Below are 15,633 nucleotides of genomic sequence, written 5' to 3'. Positions count from 1 at the left end.
TGAGGGCATGCACACACACACACATCAGTGCCCATGGCCGTGTGTTTGCCTGGTCACCGCCACCGGCTGCTGGTGCTCGGGGAGGTCAGAGCCGGGCTTTGGGCAGCACCAGCACCAGCAGAGCCCGGGGCGGCTCCACGCAGCTCCCGGTGGTGCCGCTGGAAGCAGGGGCTGAGCCTTTGCCTGGGCAAGCAAACGCGTCTGACTCAGCCACGGCGGGGATGCTCAGCGTGCCTGCCCGAACCTGTCCCTCAGCAGGGAACGAAACACCCAGATCTTCCCTTCACCCTTCCTCCAGTTCCCTTCCCAGCACGTTTTCTGGAGGTGACACGCGTTGGCTCAGCCAAAAGCCTTCAGCCAAGTCCGGGCCTGCCGGGCTGCTCCCTGGGCTCCTGCGAGTCCCTGAGCTCGTCCCCAGCCCCGGGACCTCAGATCTCAGCCAGCAGCTGGGGGGCAGAGCGGCCCCACGGAGAGGCAGGGGGCTGCCCGGTGTGGGACAATCCTTGGACTGACCGTGGCAAAAATTTCCAGCCCCTACTGGGACACGCGTGGTGGTGGCACAAGGAAAAACCAGCGTGGCCCTGGAGCTGAGCGTCCTGCTGCAGCTCTGCCCGGGGCTCGGATGTGAATTTTGCAGGGGGACAGCAGGCTTCAAGGTGCACGGCATGGCTTGAAGGAGGAACAGCTCCGGGACTGTGCCTGGCTCTGCTTTCTGGTAAGAACAGGCTGAGAGTGCCGGGAGCTGCCCCTGCTCAGGAAACTGCTTCCGAGTGGTGTTTGGCACCGGGTCTGAATGTTCCCATTCATGTGAGTGGTAAAAACCAACATCCCGACTGTCAAACACAACAGCTTGCTGTACAAGTGGTGGAACTAAGCCATCACTTTAAAACTTTTCTCCTGCAGATTATTTTCTAGGATTCTCCTGGTTTTATAACTAATGTTATCTTTAATCCGCCCCAGATTCACTGACATCCCCCACAGGAGCAGGGCAGGGAGCCCGGGCACTTGCTCAGGGTCAGTGGAGCTGGGCTGATTTGGACCAGCTGAGCATCTGACCTGGAACACGTTTGGCTCTAGTGAGAAGGGATTTCTGTCTTGGCACAGAAATTAAAATAAAATAAAATAAAATAAAATAAAATAAAATAAAATAAAATAAAATAAAATAAAATAAAATAAAATAAAAATATATTACTAAGCCCTTGTCATTCTTAAACTGCCCTAACACAGCAGCTGCAAAGGGGACCCCCAGAATCAAGGCTGACTCCTTCAGTTTTAAGCTCTTGTTAGTGCCTGCTTACAGCACTAGGCTTTTGTAACTCAGAGCCAGTGTTTTAATCCATCCTTCAAATCGAAATCTTTCAAAAGGACTTCAGTATCTTTGGCCCATCTTGGCCTCAGGAGTTCATGAGGATGTCAGATTGAGCTTCCCAAGTGCAGCCCAGCACCGTGACCGCAGCCGTCCCTTCACCTGGCCGCTCTCACACATCCCCGAGGGGCACAGCCCTGGTTCTGCCCCAGCTTCGTGTTTCAAACCAAGGCGACTGAGCAGCGCAGAGAAGGGACGTGCTGGTGGTTTGAGAGCTAACCCAAAGCCTGGGCAATGCGTGTCCTGCACGGCCCAGGGTACCCGGAGGGTTTGGCAAACCAGACACGGCTCTCCTTGGCACCGCAGGGCTGGAGCCTGCTCAGATCCACTCCAGAAATTGGCCATAATATTTTCCTTTTCACTTCTCCCACAACCACAAAAGCCTCAGCTGGGAGGTATAATTGCTTCGGCTCGCAGCCCTCAGCGGCGCTCCAGAGCCCGGCTGGCGTTGCAGTGGGGAAGGGGAATTGGCTCCAGCTGCCCTTACAGGGGCCGTGCGGTCACTGAGCGAGGAGAGGGCTGTGCGCTGTGCTGTGTGCCTGCACCCAGGGTTTGGTGACCGTACATAAAGCAGCACCTTAGGGGTGCTCCTACTGCTGGGGGGGGCAAACCTGGGGCTGGGAATGCTGCTGGGGATGGGGATGCTGCTGCCGCCCCCCAGCTCTGTGCTGGGGGCTGCCCACCCCGGCTGCAGCACCAGGGCCGGGGGTGCTGCGCGCTGCCCCCAGCCAGCATCGGGCCCACGGGGAGCCGCGTCCCGTGGGGAGGGGTCTCGGGAGGGCGTGGGGGGGGTCCCACGGGGAAGGTTCCTGCTGGGAGAACCCCCCCGGGGGTGGGGAAAGCCCTTCCCGTGGGGGGCGCAAGGGCTTAGGGAGGGGTCCGGAGGGCGGCAATGGGGGCAGCCGTCCCGGGGGGGGTTCCCCGTGGGAATCCCACAGTGGCCGCTCCCACGCCGCCCCCCCCGGCCCTGTCTCCTCCCCGGGGCCGGGCCAAGGCGCCTGCGCTGCCCGGTGCCGGGAGCCCGTGGCGTGGCCGTGGGGTTGCGAGCTTTTGGGGCCGGGGGGGGGTGGGTGTTTGGAGCCGTGCCCCCCTCCCGGCACCATGCGGCGGCCGTCGGGCCCCGCTCCCAGCGCCCCGGAGCCGGGGGGCGGCCGGGGGCCGGGGAGCCCCGGCGGGGCGAGGGGGGCGCGGCGGTTGCGGCGGCGCGGGGGGGTCCCGCGGCTGCTGCCCGATGTGCGCAGCATCTTCCCGGCCCCCGGGGAGCCCCCGGACAGCGGCCACGGTCACGGCCACCGCTTCGTGCCCCGCGCCCTGCGCCGCGGCTGGTGCGACCTGTGCGGAGCCGCCGTGCGGGAGCGCGCCCTGCGCTGTGACTGTGAGTGCTGAACCCCCCCCCCGCTGCCCCCTCAACCCTGCTGAACCCCCCCCCGCTGCCCAATGCACCCCGCTGCCCACCCCTGCTGTCCCCTCTCTCCCGTTGTCCCCGCACCCTGCTGCCCCCCGTACGCCTGCCCAGGGGCTCCATCCGTCCTTCCCCTTCTCTCCTCGTGCCCAAATTCACCTCCCCACTCCCCTGCCTGCTCCCACCCGCGCCCCTCTGTGAGACCCCCCCGCGACCCCCGCCAGAGGTGATGGGCTGCAGGAAGCAGAGTTTTTTGGGGAAAACTGGGGTTAGCTGCTCCTTGCCAGGGCTGTGAAGGGCTCGGTGTTCTTCCTGGGCAGCAGATCTCCTCCTCGGTTAGTGGGAAGGGTTTTGTGTCCGTAATGCTGTACGGTGGGGTGTAAATCCCTCCAGGAATAGAAGGCTTCTCAGGCACCTTGCTTTGCCCTGGCTCCTGGATGAGAGGCTCGCTGAGATGTTTGCTGTGCCCATCTGGCACGTGTCACCTTTGTGCCATGTCCTGCGGGGAGGTCACCGCTTCAGCCGGGTGGGATGGGGGCTCCCAGACACCAAACGGGGTGGCCCGGCTGGGGCTGGGGCTGCTCTCAGGCCACGGGGCACACGCACACCCTGAATGTCCTTGCTGCAGCCCTGCAGTGTCCCAGGGAGAGGGAACGAGGGGGCTGGGGCAGAGGAGGTTTGGGCAACCCCCCTCACTGATAACTTGGGGGCAGCAGGTTGCTCCAGACACGAGGGATACAGGTGCCATAAATCAAGTACCAAAGAAATTGCATCTGGTGCCAAGTTTTTCCAGGGAAAGTGCCCTGACCCCAGAACTACCAGTGTATGTCAGTGGGGGGCTTCTCCTGCCCGAGCTGTGTGCTCAGCCCGAAGGGATGGGTTTGGTGCAGCAAAGAGCCCTTCAGAGCCAGTTTATCTCAGCAAAGGCTGAGCACCAGCAGTGCAGGGAGCCAAACGGGCAGGCTTAGTCACACTTGCATCAGCAGGGACATGAGCAAGGAAAAGTCATGGTGGCAAAAGTTCTCTGGGTAGAGCAGCATTTGGGGTTAGGTGCTGTGTGTCTTCAGGTAACCGAGGAAAAATCATTTTTTGTGGTGCTTGGGTCAAGCTTTCCCTTCTCCATCATGCAAAATGTCACTGATCACTGCTGTATGACAAGCACAGCTACTGGAACATGAGGAATGCCGATGTATTTCTGGTGCAATTAATCTTGGTAATGAATCCATTTGTCCTTTCTCTGTTGCTGGCTGGCAGTAGAAATTAATAAGGAAATTTGCTCCGGCACCGCGGGTGTGGGAACGGCTGGGGCCAGAGCTGGTGAAGCAGCCCGAGGTGGAACCGCTCGCTGGCTGGAGGCTTCTTTTGGGGCTGGGGTAGTGACTGCGACATGCTGCTTGGGGTCAGCTGTACCCTGTGATTTTTGGCAGGAGTTGGTGATGCCAATGCCATTCACCCCAGGTCTGTGCGCGTAGCATCACCTGTACTCTGTCAGGGGTATGTGGGGCCAGGGTGCCCTTGGTGTCGGCATGGGTGGCAGGTTGCTGGTGGTTATTTGGGGCAAAGCAATGAGCTGGGTCCCCTGTGCAGCTCTGGAGGAGGCTTCGTTGCTTATTTTCTTGCTCATTTGGGGGACTGTGCCAGGCTCGTGCTGTAACACCAGCCTCACTGGGGCAGTTAGTGCCATGCTCTGCCCCTTCTGGTCCTTACACTTGGCTCTCCTGGAGTCAGGAACTGATGAAATGTTTCTAGCAGGGATATGCGTGGTGTGGGGTGAGCAGGGCTCGTACGCACGCCTCCTGGTGCCATTTGGAAATGAAGGGCAGTCGGGAGGTGGCTGCACCATATGGCCGTGCTGCATCGCGTTAAGGTCTTAGCACTGCTGCTGGTAATTACATGGAACCCAGACAGCTCAGTGACAGGGGTGTGCTGGGGCTGGTGGGCTTGTTCAGTGCAGTGTTAGTTGAATTATTTTTAAGGGGGTGATGTAGATGTGTTTTGCCAGTGGTACCTTTGCTTTCTGCCTGCCCTTCCTGACTGACTCCCTGGAAGAGCTGTAAGGGACAGCCCCCATTCCCTGGGGCTGGGAGCTCGCCTGCTGCACCCCAGAAAACGCACAATGAATGTGCTGAAAGGACGAGCCTGGCTTTATTTGACGTAAAACAAATGTTGTTGGGCTCCTGTCCTTCACCAGGCATCCTGCACAAGCTGTTGTGGGGCTCGCACATGTGGTGAGGCTTGGGGGGCCTGGTGGTTGTTCTGAAAATTCCGATCTGAAATATTAATCCCCAGCTCTTTGTGGTGCTGTGAGCACTATAAATAGATGTTTTGAGCGACTTCTCTCACAGGACTTTTTTTCCTAGTTATATTGAAACCAATCTTAAATAACTATTTCCCTTTTCAGTTCCGTGGATAATTATCCAGGCTGTGGGAGTAGTTCTGCCTCTGAAATTCCCCCAACAGCCAAGCAGCGTTGCTGGGAAGGAGGGAAACTTCAGTGGAAATGCTCGGAACATCTTCTGTGCTGGCTGTGCTCCCGGCAGTGGCTCCTTTTACAAATGCCTGAGAGCAGCAGAAGGGGAGTGCTTGCTTCCGTGGTGAATCTTTCTTCTGGTGCAGGGTTGCTGCTTGTTTACTTTCGGCTTGCAGCCTGAGGATGCACGGGGCTGTGTCTGTGCAGTTCTGACCTATTTGTATCTACATCAGATCTGGTGGTCTTGAGTGAAAGGTTGGGGCTGCACCTGCTCCATGTCCCCTCCAGCCATTTCCCTGGCTCTGCTCTGAGCAGCTCTCGGTGCAGCCTCAAAATTGCCTTTTCCTGAGAGCATTTCACTGCATTTCCATGCCAGCTCACCCCGAGGCGGCCCGGTTCTTCCTGCAGGATGCTCCCGTCCTTGCTGTACGGGTGTTGCAGGTGCTGACTGTGAAATTCCTGCTCCTGGAACTGCAGCTGCTAGCGAAACCCGAGGACAGACCCATCCCAGTGCTCGTTCCTTTGCCTTTTTCCACCATCTGCTCTGCTCTGGGCTCTCACCCCCGGCGTTCACCGGCCTCGTGTCCGTGCTGGCAGGGCTGTGCCGCGGCCTCTGCTGCGGGCAGCTCGGGGTGTGAGTTACCGCTCACATATTTCCTGGGCTGTGTTTATCAAGTCCCGTGGAATTGTTTCCTTGGCCCAGGTGGTTCTGCCACGGGGTTCTATACCTGTAGCTCTCCAGGACCCGAGGGTTTTCCACGTCCTCCCACGCCCCGTCACATCTCTGCTCTCACCGCTGTAAATAATGATCGCAAACAGCTCGCGGAACCACGGCACGTTGTGTTTCTCTGCATTTAGCTGGCCCGGACAGATTCCTGAGGCTGCTCGCCCTCGCAGGTGTTGGGGTGGGTGCTGTGGGAGCGGGGGCGGGCACGGGGCGCATCCTGCCCGCAGCTCCCGGAGCAGGGCAGTCACTTATCAGGGTTACAGAGGTGTGGGCAGGGGCTGAGACCTGCCCCGGGCCCTGCACCTTCTGTCCTGGCTCCTGGGGCAGCTCAGGTCTTTGGGGTCATCCTCCTGGCTGCTTTCGGTCCAGCCCCGATGCCTTAGGAAGTATTTATGGAGAGAAATGCCAGGAAAAGCTCCGGCTTTTGCTGTACAGGTTGGTCCTGGGGCTTTTCTTCCCCCCGTTTGTTTCCTGGTCTGGTGGGGTTAGCTGAGCTGGGTGCTCTGGATGTGGGAAGAAGGGATGTGTGTAGCCGTGGGGAGGCTCTCAAGGGGTCGGGACAGTGAGCTGTGAACAAGAAATTCCCCTGTGTTACCTCCTTGCCTGCTTGGTGTGATGTTTAGGGAAATTTGGGAACTTTCATCTGTGTTACTCCAGGGGTAAGACAAGAAGAATGCGAGGCACGAGGTGCTGGGAAACGGCCCTGATTGTGAGAAGATGCCTGAGCAGAGATGAGACGGATGGAAATGAGAGGCTGTGAGTGACGGGCTGAAGGCGTGCGGTTAGGGGGTGCCTGTCCCACCCCGTCACAGCACCCAGCGCGGCTGGAACCGGTGGGCGCTGTGAAAGAACGATCTAAAACCTGGCTACCCCTCTGCAGAGTTAAAGTCAAAATTCTAAGTACGGTTACCCTCGGTGTATTCCTTTAACACCTGATTAAACGTCGGAGGCTTCACAGGACCGCAGGGGAAAGGCAGCGAAGGGAAGGGAGGAGATGGGAGCGAGACCTCCCGCGTGCGGCTGGGTCCTGCGCTGCCTCTCGGCTCTAATCTCCTCCCTTGGGTTGTTTTATCTTATCAAGCAAAAAGCCCCAGAAATAGAAAGTTTTCCATGGCTAGCCGGACAGGCCCTGAGATGCACCAGCCCTAAGCTGAGTGCGTTGCCTCTTTGTTTAAAATATATAAATATATATATATCCGTCAGACAGTGGCGGGCTGTACATGGGCGCTGTGGATGCGTTATCTCCACGGGAGGAAGGCCTCTCGTGGAAGCAGGCGCAGCTCCTGCAGTGCCCGGAGCCTCTCCCGTGCTGGCCCTGGGAGCTCTCGGTCTCCTCTCGCCGGGATGTCGGGAGGGAAGGCGGAGGCAGCCGCTTGCTTCGGGCTCGTAACGAAGCGAATCCGCAAAATTTTCGGGCGTTTTCCCAAGTCGAAGTCGTGGTCGGAGGGGCTGCAGCGGCCGAGGAGGGAGGTCTTGCTGCTGACAGGTAGGGGTTGGTGGGGCTGGGTGTGTTTGGGTGCTGTGTGATGGCTTGCTGCTGCTAATTAGGTGTGATGGGGCTCCTGCAGGGCTGCCCTGCTCCTGCCACGAAGGAGCGTGGTGGGGGGGTGCTGGCCCTGCTCCTGGTGCCCCCAGAGAGGTTTCTGCTCAGGTGTGCAATCTGGTCCATGAGCATCGTCTGGCAGCTGGTTTTGTGCTCCAGGCCTTGCAGTGGTGCAGGGGACCCCCGGGCAAGTTACTGGTATCAGGAGGGTCAGGTCTGGACAGGCAGAACCCTTCCCTCAGTTTCCCCCTGCTTTGAAAAATCAAAAACCTGGTTTAGACCCAAACCTGCCCAGCCCTCGACTGCTGGGTGCAGGCATGGGGTAGGGGCAGGGCTGGGCGGCTGCTGCGGGGGGTGTCAGGAGGTGTTTGGGGGCCTCCCAGCAGCTCAGGGCCTCTCCTGCGTGTGCTGGGTGGAGGCTGTGGGGGTGCCCTGGTCCCGTCCTGCCCCCCAGGAGGGGACACGCGGCTCTCGTCAGGTCACAGGGCCACATCCTGCAGCCGCGGCTGAGGTTACCCCGAGTGACGTCGGGTGGCTCCGGGTGAGCACAAAGGAAAACCTCGTGTGTGGCGAGCTCCAGGCGTGTGTGTGTGTGTGTGTGAGAGCTGTCCGAGGGATTTGGGGGCTGGAGGATGAATGGAAGAAATCTTCTGAGCGCGGGGAGGCTCCAGGTGTGCTGGGGATGGCATTCATATTCATCTGTCGTGCTGGGCAAGGTCTCCCTGGCCACGTTTCAGTGGGCTTACTGATGTTGGGAGGATTTCTGCTATTTTATCTCCATGAGTGGAGGATCCTTTATAAACCAGGAACTGGAGCTTTGAGATAATTCTTGCAATTCCAAGAATGATCCGAGCATCACACGGGTTGTTTCGTGGTGTCCTCTCTGACAGCGCTGCTTTGCCACCCAGGGCGTGCCACGGCACCGCTGCTGGAACTGCAGATTTCAGCCAAAAACCAGCTTGGAAGCATTAGGCTGAAGGATGCCCTGCAGCATCTGGGGCGTTCGAGGGGCAGGGTGCTGCAGAGCTATATTTAGGACTAAATGAATGGGGCTGTTCTGCACCAGCCAGCTTTATCTCCCCTAAAAACCTTATCTGTGGATAAAGGGAAATTCTTTTCAGCCACCAGCTTGTTTTGTGTTTCTTTTTTTTTCTATATTGGGATCAGAGTTTTGGGTTTTTGTTTGTTTTTCCCTTTAAAAAGAAACTGCCTTTCCAAGTGTTGCTTTGTTTGACTGGAATAGAAATTATCTCAAAGCCTAAGTGGAGGCATCCTGCCTCGGTGGCTCCTGGCAAGCCCGTCACGTGGCAGCTTCCTAAAGCTGTGCGGGCTTTCTAAAATTAGTGCTCCCTGCCAGATACCGGGTGATTAGGCCTGCTAATAGGTGCTGGTGACTAAGGAGGTGTCGTGCTGTAATCCTGTACAGAAATGCCTGCCCGCAGTGTGCTGGGGAGCTGTGATTTCTGTGGCCAATGTTACGCATTTCGGACCTCACCACGTGCAGGTGCTGCAGCCTTCCTGCCCCACGGGCTGTGGTTGGAGCAAGCTGCCTAAATCTGAAAATCCTGGATGAAATAGGCAGCAGAGAGTGATTACTTTTTTATTTGTTTGCACCTGGAGCCCCCTCGGGTTGGGACCTCCAGCAGAAACTTGGTGAGTGTCCCCTGGTAAGCGGCTGCTCAGAAGGTCATGCATTAAATTACCATGTAACTGCTCAGCTTATCTCAAATTAAAGAAAAAAAAAAAAAAAGGCAAGACTCCCTGCCTTCCCCCAGGCTTACTTGAGACAACTGACTTGGAAGAGGAGAATGACAGACAGCTGGTGCCAGATGAATGCTAAATGGGAAACGAATCCCCTGCCTCCCCTGCAGGCGATGCTCTGCCCCCAGGCACCAGCTCTGTTCTTGGGCACTCCCGTGTGGGGCTGCGCAGGAATCCCCACTGCTGGAGCAGAGGTGGGACATTGCTTTGCTTTCCTGCAAACCAGAGGCATTCAAAAGCAATCACTTGAAAGCCAAAGGGAGGGAAAAATAAGTAGAAAACAGGAAAATGCGGGTTTTCCTGCAGAGGGGACTCCTGTTCTGGTGTTACTGGTTTTTGGAGGGGCTGAGATGTGCACGTGTGGATCCTTTGCAGGGAGGTTCGAGGCGTATCCCCCACTCCAGGTCTGCTCTGGAAGGTGATGATGTGAAATTCACAGCAGTAAATGAATCTCCTGCTTCAAGCTGTGCTGGCTCTTCTGGGAGAGCACTGGGGGGCGTCTCCAGTTCCCCTGCTCCCCGCGGGGCACGGCTCCTGTCCCCGTGCTGCAGGAGCCCCAGCTTTCCTCCACCCCAGGGCCGTGAGTTGCCCTGAGCCCGTCTTGCTCGAGTGCCAGCCTATTTCCACGGAGATACCAAACGACGCCACTGGCGTTAGTGAAATATCTATAGATTTCCAACCGACTTGGAGCAGTGTGAAAATAAATAGCAAAAAACGGCACCGAGCCACCACGCGGTGCTGCAGAGGCAGCAGGAGGGATGGGGGGAGCCAGGGCTGCTTTTCAATGAGCTGCTGGCTGCCGTGGGGGCTCTGAGGTCCCTGGGGATGCCGTGCTGCTGGGCTCGTGTCAGGCACGTGCTGGGGGCAGCAGGGGCAGGAGGGATCCTGCTCGGCCACGGCGGTGTCGCTGCTTGGGGTTGCTGCACTGCAGCAGTGAGTGCAAGGCGTGCTTTTGGTGCACCCAGGAGCATCCAAAGTCCCGTCTCCTTCTGCTGTGTCAACTCTTTTGCCTTGTTTTGGGGGGATTTTTTTATTTTATTTTTCAGGTCAGTGACCGCGCTGGAATTTTGGATGGTGTAAGAAGTTGCTGTAATGGCATTTGTAGGGCAGTTAAACATTAAACGGGTTGGGAGGGCTGTTAAAGCAGAAGGAGGCTGGTGGCTGCTCCCAGGGGAGAACGGAGGAGTCTGGATTTTGGGGGGAAAACCCTGGGGGGAGCTGACTGCTGCCGTGTCAGACAGGAGGTGCTGGCCGTGCCCAAGGCAGAGCGAGGTGCATGGCCCAGGAGGGGATCCCAGGGCTCTCTGTGGAACCCCTGCCTGGAACCAGTTACTGTCCCGCAGCAGGACGGGGCAGCAGCCAAAGCAAATGTGTTGTACCAACGCCTGGCTGCTCCAGGGCAGCCTGCTGGGGGCTTGTAGGTCACGGCCACCACCTGAGCCCTGGTTTTGGGGCACTCTGATGGTAAATCCATGCCTCGGTCACTGCAACCCCCCCCAGAAGTGTTCACAGCTGGTGACCTGATGCAGTCTGGCTTCTGTCTGATACCAGGGTGGTTTGCCCCTTGATGCTGGGGAACTGAGCATCCTTTTCCTCGTGGCCAAGCTTTGCTGCTGGAGCTGTGACGTTCCCCAGGAGCTCAGCGGGGAAGGGGCATGAGGCCGTGTGGGTCTGGTGGGGCTTGGCACATCCTGCGTCTGTGTTGGTGCCCCAGCAGGTGGGGGAAAGGCAGCAGGACACGAGGTGGGAGCTTTGTCCATGGCAGAGCATCACAACATGAGGTTCCCTGGGGAAGGAGCACGGGAGCAGGCTTTGCAGACAGGCTTTGCTGCTGCTTGCCCACGTCTACAGCTTGGAGACCCTGCCCCGGGGGTCCCTGGCTCCCCCCCCATCATGGTGTGGGTGCTCACTGTGCTCTCCTCTCTCTGCAGACTGCAGGTACACGTGCCACCCGCAGTGCCACAGCCTCATCCAGCTGGACTGCCGCCGGCCCGGCCCCGGGCAGCTCTCACCTGAGAGCACCCTCGCGCCTCCCTGCAGCCAGGTACGCCGGGGTCCCCGTGGTGGTGGTCGCCTTGTGGTGCTCAACCCCATCTCTCTGAGACCTGTTTCTTGCTCCAGAAGGGTTTGACGGGGGAGGTTTTGTCACAGGCAGGTTAAAAACTGCCCGAATAGGGTCTGATGTGCACGGCGAGGGACAGGGTCAGACACGGGCAGCTCTTCTTGCTTTCGCTCACATAATCCACTGCTGCTAAACCAGACAGCACAGCAGCACGTGGCCGCTTCAACAGCTGGCTTCATCTGCTGTCAAAAAAATCTGGAGGAAACCCCATTAACAAGGTGGTTTTGTGTATTTTTTGGCACGGGCTGCATGTAAATGCTGCACCTGTGCGTGGTGCTGCTGGGAGCTGCCGGGGCTGGGGGGGCTCTCCCGGAGTTATTTGAAGAAGGGCGTGGAGCTGTAGCTGTTTGCTTACATCTCCCTCAAATGTCAGTGGGTTTCCCCCAGCAACATTAAAAAAAGCTTCATTTTTAGAAAAACTAGGAAGAGGTGTTTCTTCTTCAGGGAGATGAGGGCAGCCGGGGTTACTGATGGCTCTGATAATGAACGTGGGACCTGTGCCTCGCAGCGGTTTGTCACTGACGTGACCCTGGTGTCATCCCCCCACGCGTCTGGGGAGCAAAAGTCTCTCTGATTCCAGCTGCAGGCTGTACGTACGCCTGCCCTGGGGGGGCATTCCCTGTCCCAGGAAAGGCTGCACTGCCCGGGGTCTGTTTGGGGCCAGATGGGAGTAAATCACAGCAGTAAATCTGTTCTTGTTTGCGGTTTTAAGAAGTTTACCAGGGACCAGCAGTGTCTGTGCCCCTTACACCTTTTAGGCTTGGACACCTTAACGGGGTGGGATTTGGGAAGAAAGGTGGGTATTCAGATTTTCACAACCTGGGCCCATGAGGGGGAGCACCCAGCCCCGCTCCTCTTGTGCTGCTGTTGGCCGGGTTGTTCTTGCTGCTTGAAAATGGAAAGGTGAAGGGGAAATGGTGTCGGTATTTCAGAAAGAAACTAAGAGGGTGCTGTAATACACCAAGGGAAGAAAAGGGGATTGGCCTCTGGAAACACAGGAAACTTCAATTAAGAGGTGGCGTAGTTGGGAGTCAGTAAATAGCATTACAAGTGTAAGCAAACCAGAAGCGTCGGGGAGCTAGCTGCTTTAATCGCACGCAGTTAAGTCCTGCTGCCGTGTAATACCAGGCATTAAGAATTTGGGCTTTGATCCAGCAAAGTACTTAAGAGAGCGTTACGTTCGGGTCCCCGATCAGTCTCCCTGGGTGTAATCCAGAGTCCTGGAGCTGGCAAAGCCCTGCTGGGCTCAGCACCAGGACTGTGGCCTCGGTCTGCGCAGAGTTCTGCACCCGGGCGCTGGTTTGTTCTGCAGGTGGGCTCGAGTGCAGACTGGCGCTGGACAGAAGGGTCAAAATCAGATTTTATTTTACTTTTTTAATGGTGGCGACCTCCCAGGCAGTGGGCTGTGGTGGCAAAACTGAGGCTGCTCGGGGAAGCTTTGCATGGGGCAGCAGTGACCGCTCCACCTGCACAGCTGCTGCTGCAGCTCATTCTTCTGTTTTCACCCCAAAACACCCAGGGCTGAGGCTTCAGTGGGGACCCGACCTCTACACCCCGTATGGGCCCAGTGCTCACTTTCTGCTCGTGCCATGCACGCTCGATGTAAGCCTCTTGCTCTGCTAAATATAGCCTGGTGGAGCTGGGTGCCACTGCAGAAGGATGCACGTTGCTAAGAGGACAGCTGATTATTTTTTTTGCAGTGTTACAAGTTGCCTTGTAAATATGCTGTTTGGATTCGTGCCTTCTGCTTTGAGATGCAGATGTTGCGTCCTGCTGCACGGCTCGTGCTGACAGCCCGTTTTGTATTCATGTTGCTGGCTTGGGGGTGCGGAGCTCTCAAAGCCTCATAGCAATTCAAGTCCTTCAGCTGACGGATACGGATGGAAGGGTGAGAAATGCCGTCTGCAGCCTCTCAGGAGGGGAAGAGGCTTCATGAGTGGATGGATGGGGTTTGTGCAAGGATCTGGGGGCCCTTGCAGAGCAGCTGAAGGGTCCCCGTGAGCTGCTTGGGCGAGTGGTGGCCCTGCTGTACAGGGGTGGTTTGCTGATGGTCCTACTGCAGCTACTCGAGCCATGGACTAGAACCAGGGCTCCTGCCTGCCAGCTCCCTGGGCTCACCGGCATGGTGTAAAAATAGCTGCTGGCGATGGGAATTGTGCCTTGAAAGGGACGGGAAGGACTCAACAGGAGAGCAGCCACCTGGGCACAGCAGGGCTGCTCCAGGACCTTCTGTGGGCATGTGCTGGGGTCTCCTGGGGGCTGCATCCCAACCTCCGGGAGCTTTTTCTGCTGAACCTTTGGTTTTTGATCCACATCCACCTGGCAGAACACCTGGCGATGAGTTCAGGGAAGGCATGGGAGAGTGCTCTTTTTTTGGGTTTGGAACTTCTGTTATTAATGTAAACATCTCCCATGATTTTACTGCTGTGCATCACGTCTGTGCTCTCTCCGGTTCCTTCTTTCCTGACCTAGGCTGGCTCCAGGAATGGAAACCTCGTTGTACCTCTGCTCTGTGCTGCCCTTCCCTGCACCTGCTGTCATTTTTAATTCATCCTTGGGTGGGTTGGCCAGGTCTTGCATGAAGTATTAAAGTGTGTGCCTGGGATGGCTTTATTCAGTGGCACGGTACCTTCAGGCCTTGTTCCTTTTTCCTTTCTGAAATAATTATGATGCTGCTTTGGCTGCTGCCAAGCACTGTATTCATGGGGTTTCACCTGGGATTAACCTGACTGTGAGGTCTGCAGAGGGAACTGAATGGGGTGTGTGCTGCCGGGGGGGGGGTGCAGGGCTGTGCACTGGGGTCGGCTGCAGCTTCCTTTGCTCCTGTGCTGGAAAGGACTCTCACAAACCTCAGGAATGGGGTTGTGGAGGAGAAGGAAAATGTGTTCCCTGCCTGTGAAGTTCTTAAATATTTATAGCTCGAAGAGCCACAAAGCAGGCAGGAATCCCCTTGCTCCAGCCCAGGGGAGCAGAGGATGGAGGAGGCAGCGCCGAGCAGGGGCCAGGCTGAGTTTCTGATGGGGAGCATGGATGCTGCTGGTGCTCGGGGGGCTCTTCCTGAGCCCCCCACTGTTTTCATCCCTCTGCAGTGAGGACTTGTGTGAATGGGGTTGAGGGTGGCATTTTCCTGGCTTGCAACTGATCCTGCCCCAGCTGGGGGAGGCTCTGCTGCAATCGCTGCTCCCCAGACCCAGCAGGGGGGCACCCGCTGCCTCCTGCACTGCCCGGGGCTCCCGGCACCCCTGGGGAGGGTTTGGGGCTACGTCCTCACCAAACCCCATTTCCCCACCACCTTTTGGGGCTGCACAGCTCCTCGAGATCCTTCAGGCTTGGTCCAGGCTGGGCTTGGTTCCCAGCAGATGCAGCTCCTGGGGATGCGCTAATGGCAGGAGCAAGAAGCCAGCCTGCGGCAGCGATGGGATTTTGGGCAGCAGCCATGCAGGGGGCTTTGGGGGGACCCGGGGCTGAGCCCAGCACCTTGTCCCTGCGTGCAGGGTGAGAAATTTTGCAAGAGGAAGCGGTAGGGCTGCGCAGCAGGAAGGGGGAGGTGATGCTGCACGGGTGCCCCAGAGGCCGGCCCGCGGGCGCTGAGCGAGCTCGGGGGCGAAGAGCGGGAGCGAGCCGGCAGCGCTGCCCTCCATGCTGCGCGGGGAGGCGGGTGGAGGAGGAGGAGGAGGAGAGGGAAGGGTTACCCGGCGCGGCTGCCTGGTAGCGAAATAGCTGCGGCGGCTCCGGAGGATGAGCAGAAGGAGCCGTTGCAGCTGAGCGCCGGCGAGCCCAGGATGTGAGCGCGGCTCGCTGCGGGGCCGCCGGTGGTCGCTTGGCCTCTCGCCTCTGCTCGCCTTCGATGACCATCGGCGGCAGCATGAGCAGCGGGTACTGCAGCTTGGACGAAGACCTTGAGGATTGCTTTTTCACAGCGAAAACCTCTTTCTTCCGGAGCACGCCGAGCAAGGTCCCTGCCAAGGTAACAGCTCAAAAGCCGCTGTGCGGGGCGGGAGGTGGCTGTCGGTGGCCGTGCGCGGCGGTCTGCAGGTGCTGCCAGGACTCCCTTGCTGTGGGGTCAGGAGCAGCGTGGTCTGGGGGGGCTCTACCTGCCTCCTGCAGGCTCGCTGCCTCGCTGGGGAAGCAGAGCTCTGCTGCAGGATTTCGCAGCCATCTCTTGCATACCAGCTGCCCCCCTTCCCAGAGGGTCCATGGAGGAGGAGCTGACTCCAAATGGGATTTTCAGCTTTAGGGGGG

At 58.0% G+C, this 15,633-nt stretch overlaps 1 protein-coding gene across 3 annotated transcripts in view; it reads left to right on the top strand.

Moving 5' to 3' along the window:
- Nucleotides 1-2,382: 2,382 nt before the first annotated feature.
- RASSF5 (Ras association domain family member 5) overlaps nucleotides 2,383-15,633 on the top strand; it is a 28,241-nt gene continuing 14,990 nt past the window's right edge. The window contains exons 1-2 of one of the 3 annotated variants that reach the window (XM_068660042.1): nucleotides 2,383-2,741; nucleotides 11,201-11,313. In XM_068660042.1, coding sequence (XP_068516143.1) covers nucleotides 2,468-2,741; nucleotides 11,201-11,313 — 387 coding nt within the window. In that variant the 5' untranslated portion in view covers nucleotides 2,383-2,467. Of the gene's footprint in view, nucleotides 2,742-7,294; nucleotides 7,452-11,200; nucleotides 11,314-14,956; nucleotides 15,359-15,633 lie in introns of those variants that run through there. The other 2 variants (XM_068660041.1, XM_068660043.1) reach the window with 2 other exon arrangements.

Source organism: Anas acuta, chromosome 24 (assembly GCF_963932015.1).
Source record: "Anas acuta chromosome 24, bAnaAcu1.1, whole genome shotgun sequence".
Taxonomy (NCBI): domain Eukaryota; kingdom Metazoa; phylum Chordata; class Aves; order Anseriformes; family Anatidae; genus Anas; species Anas acuta.
Note: the sequence above shows the minus strand (reverse complement) of the source record. Positions and strands in the feature narration are given on the sequence as shown.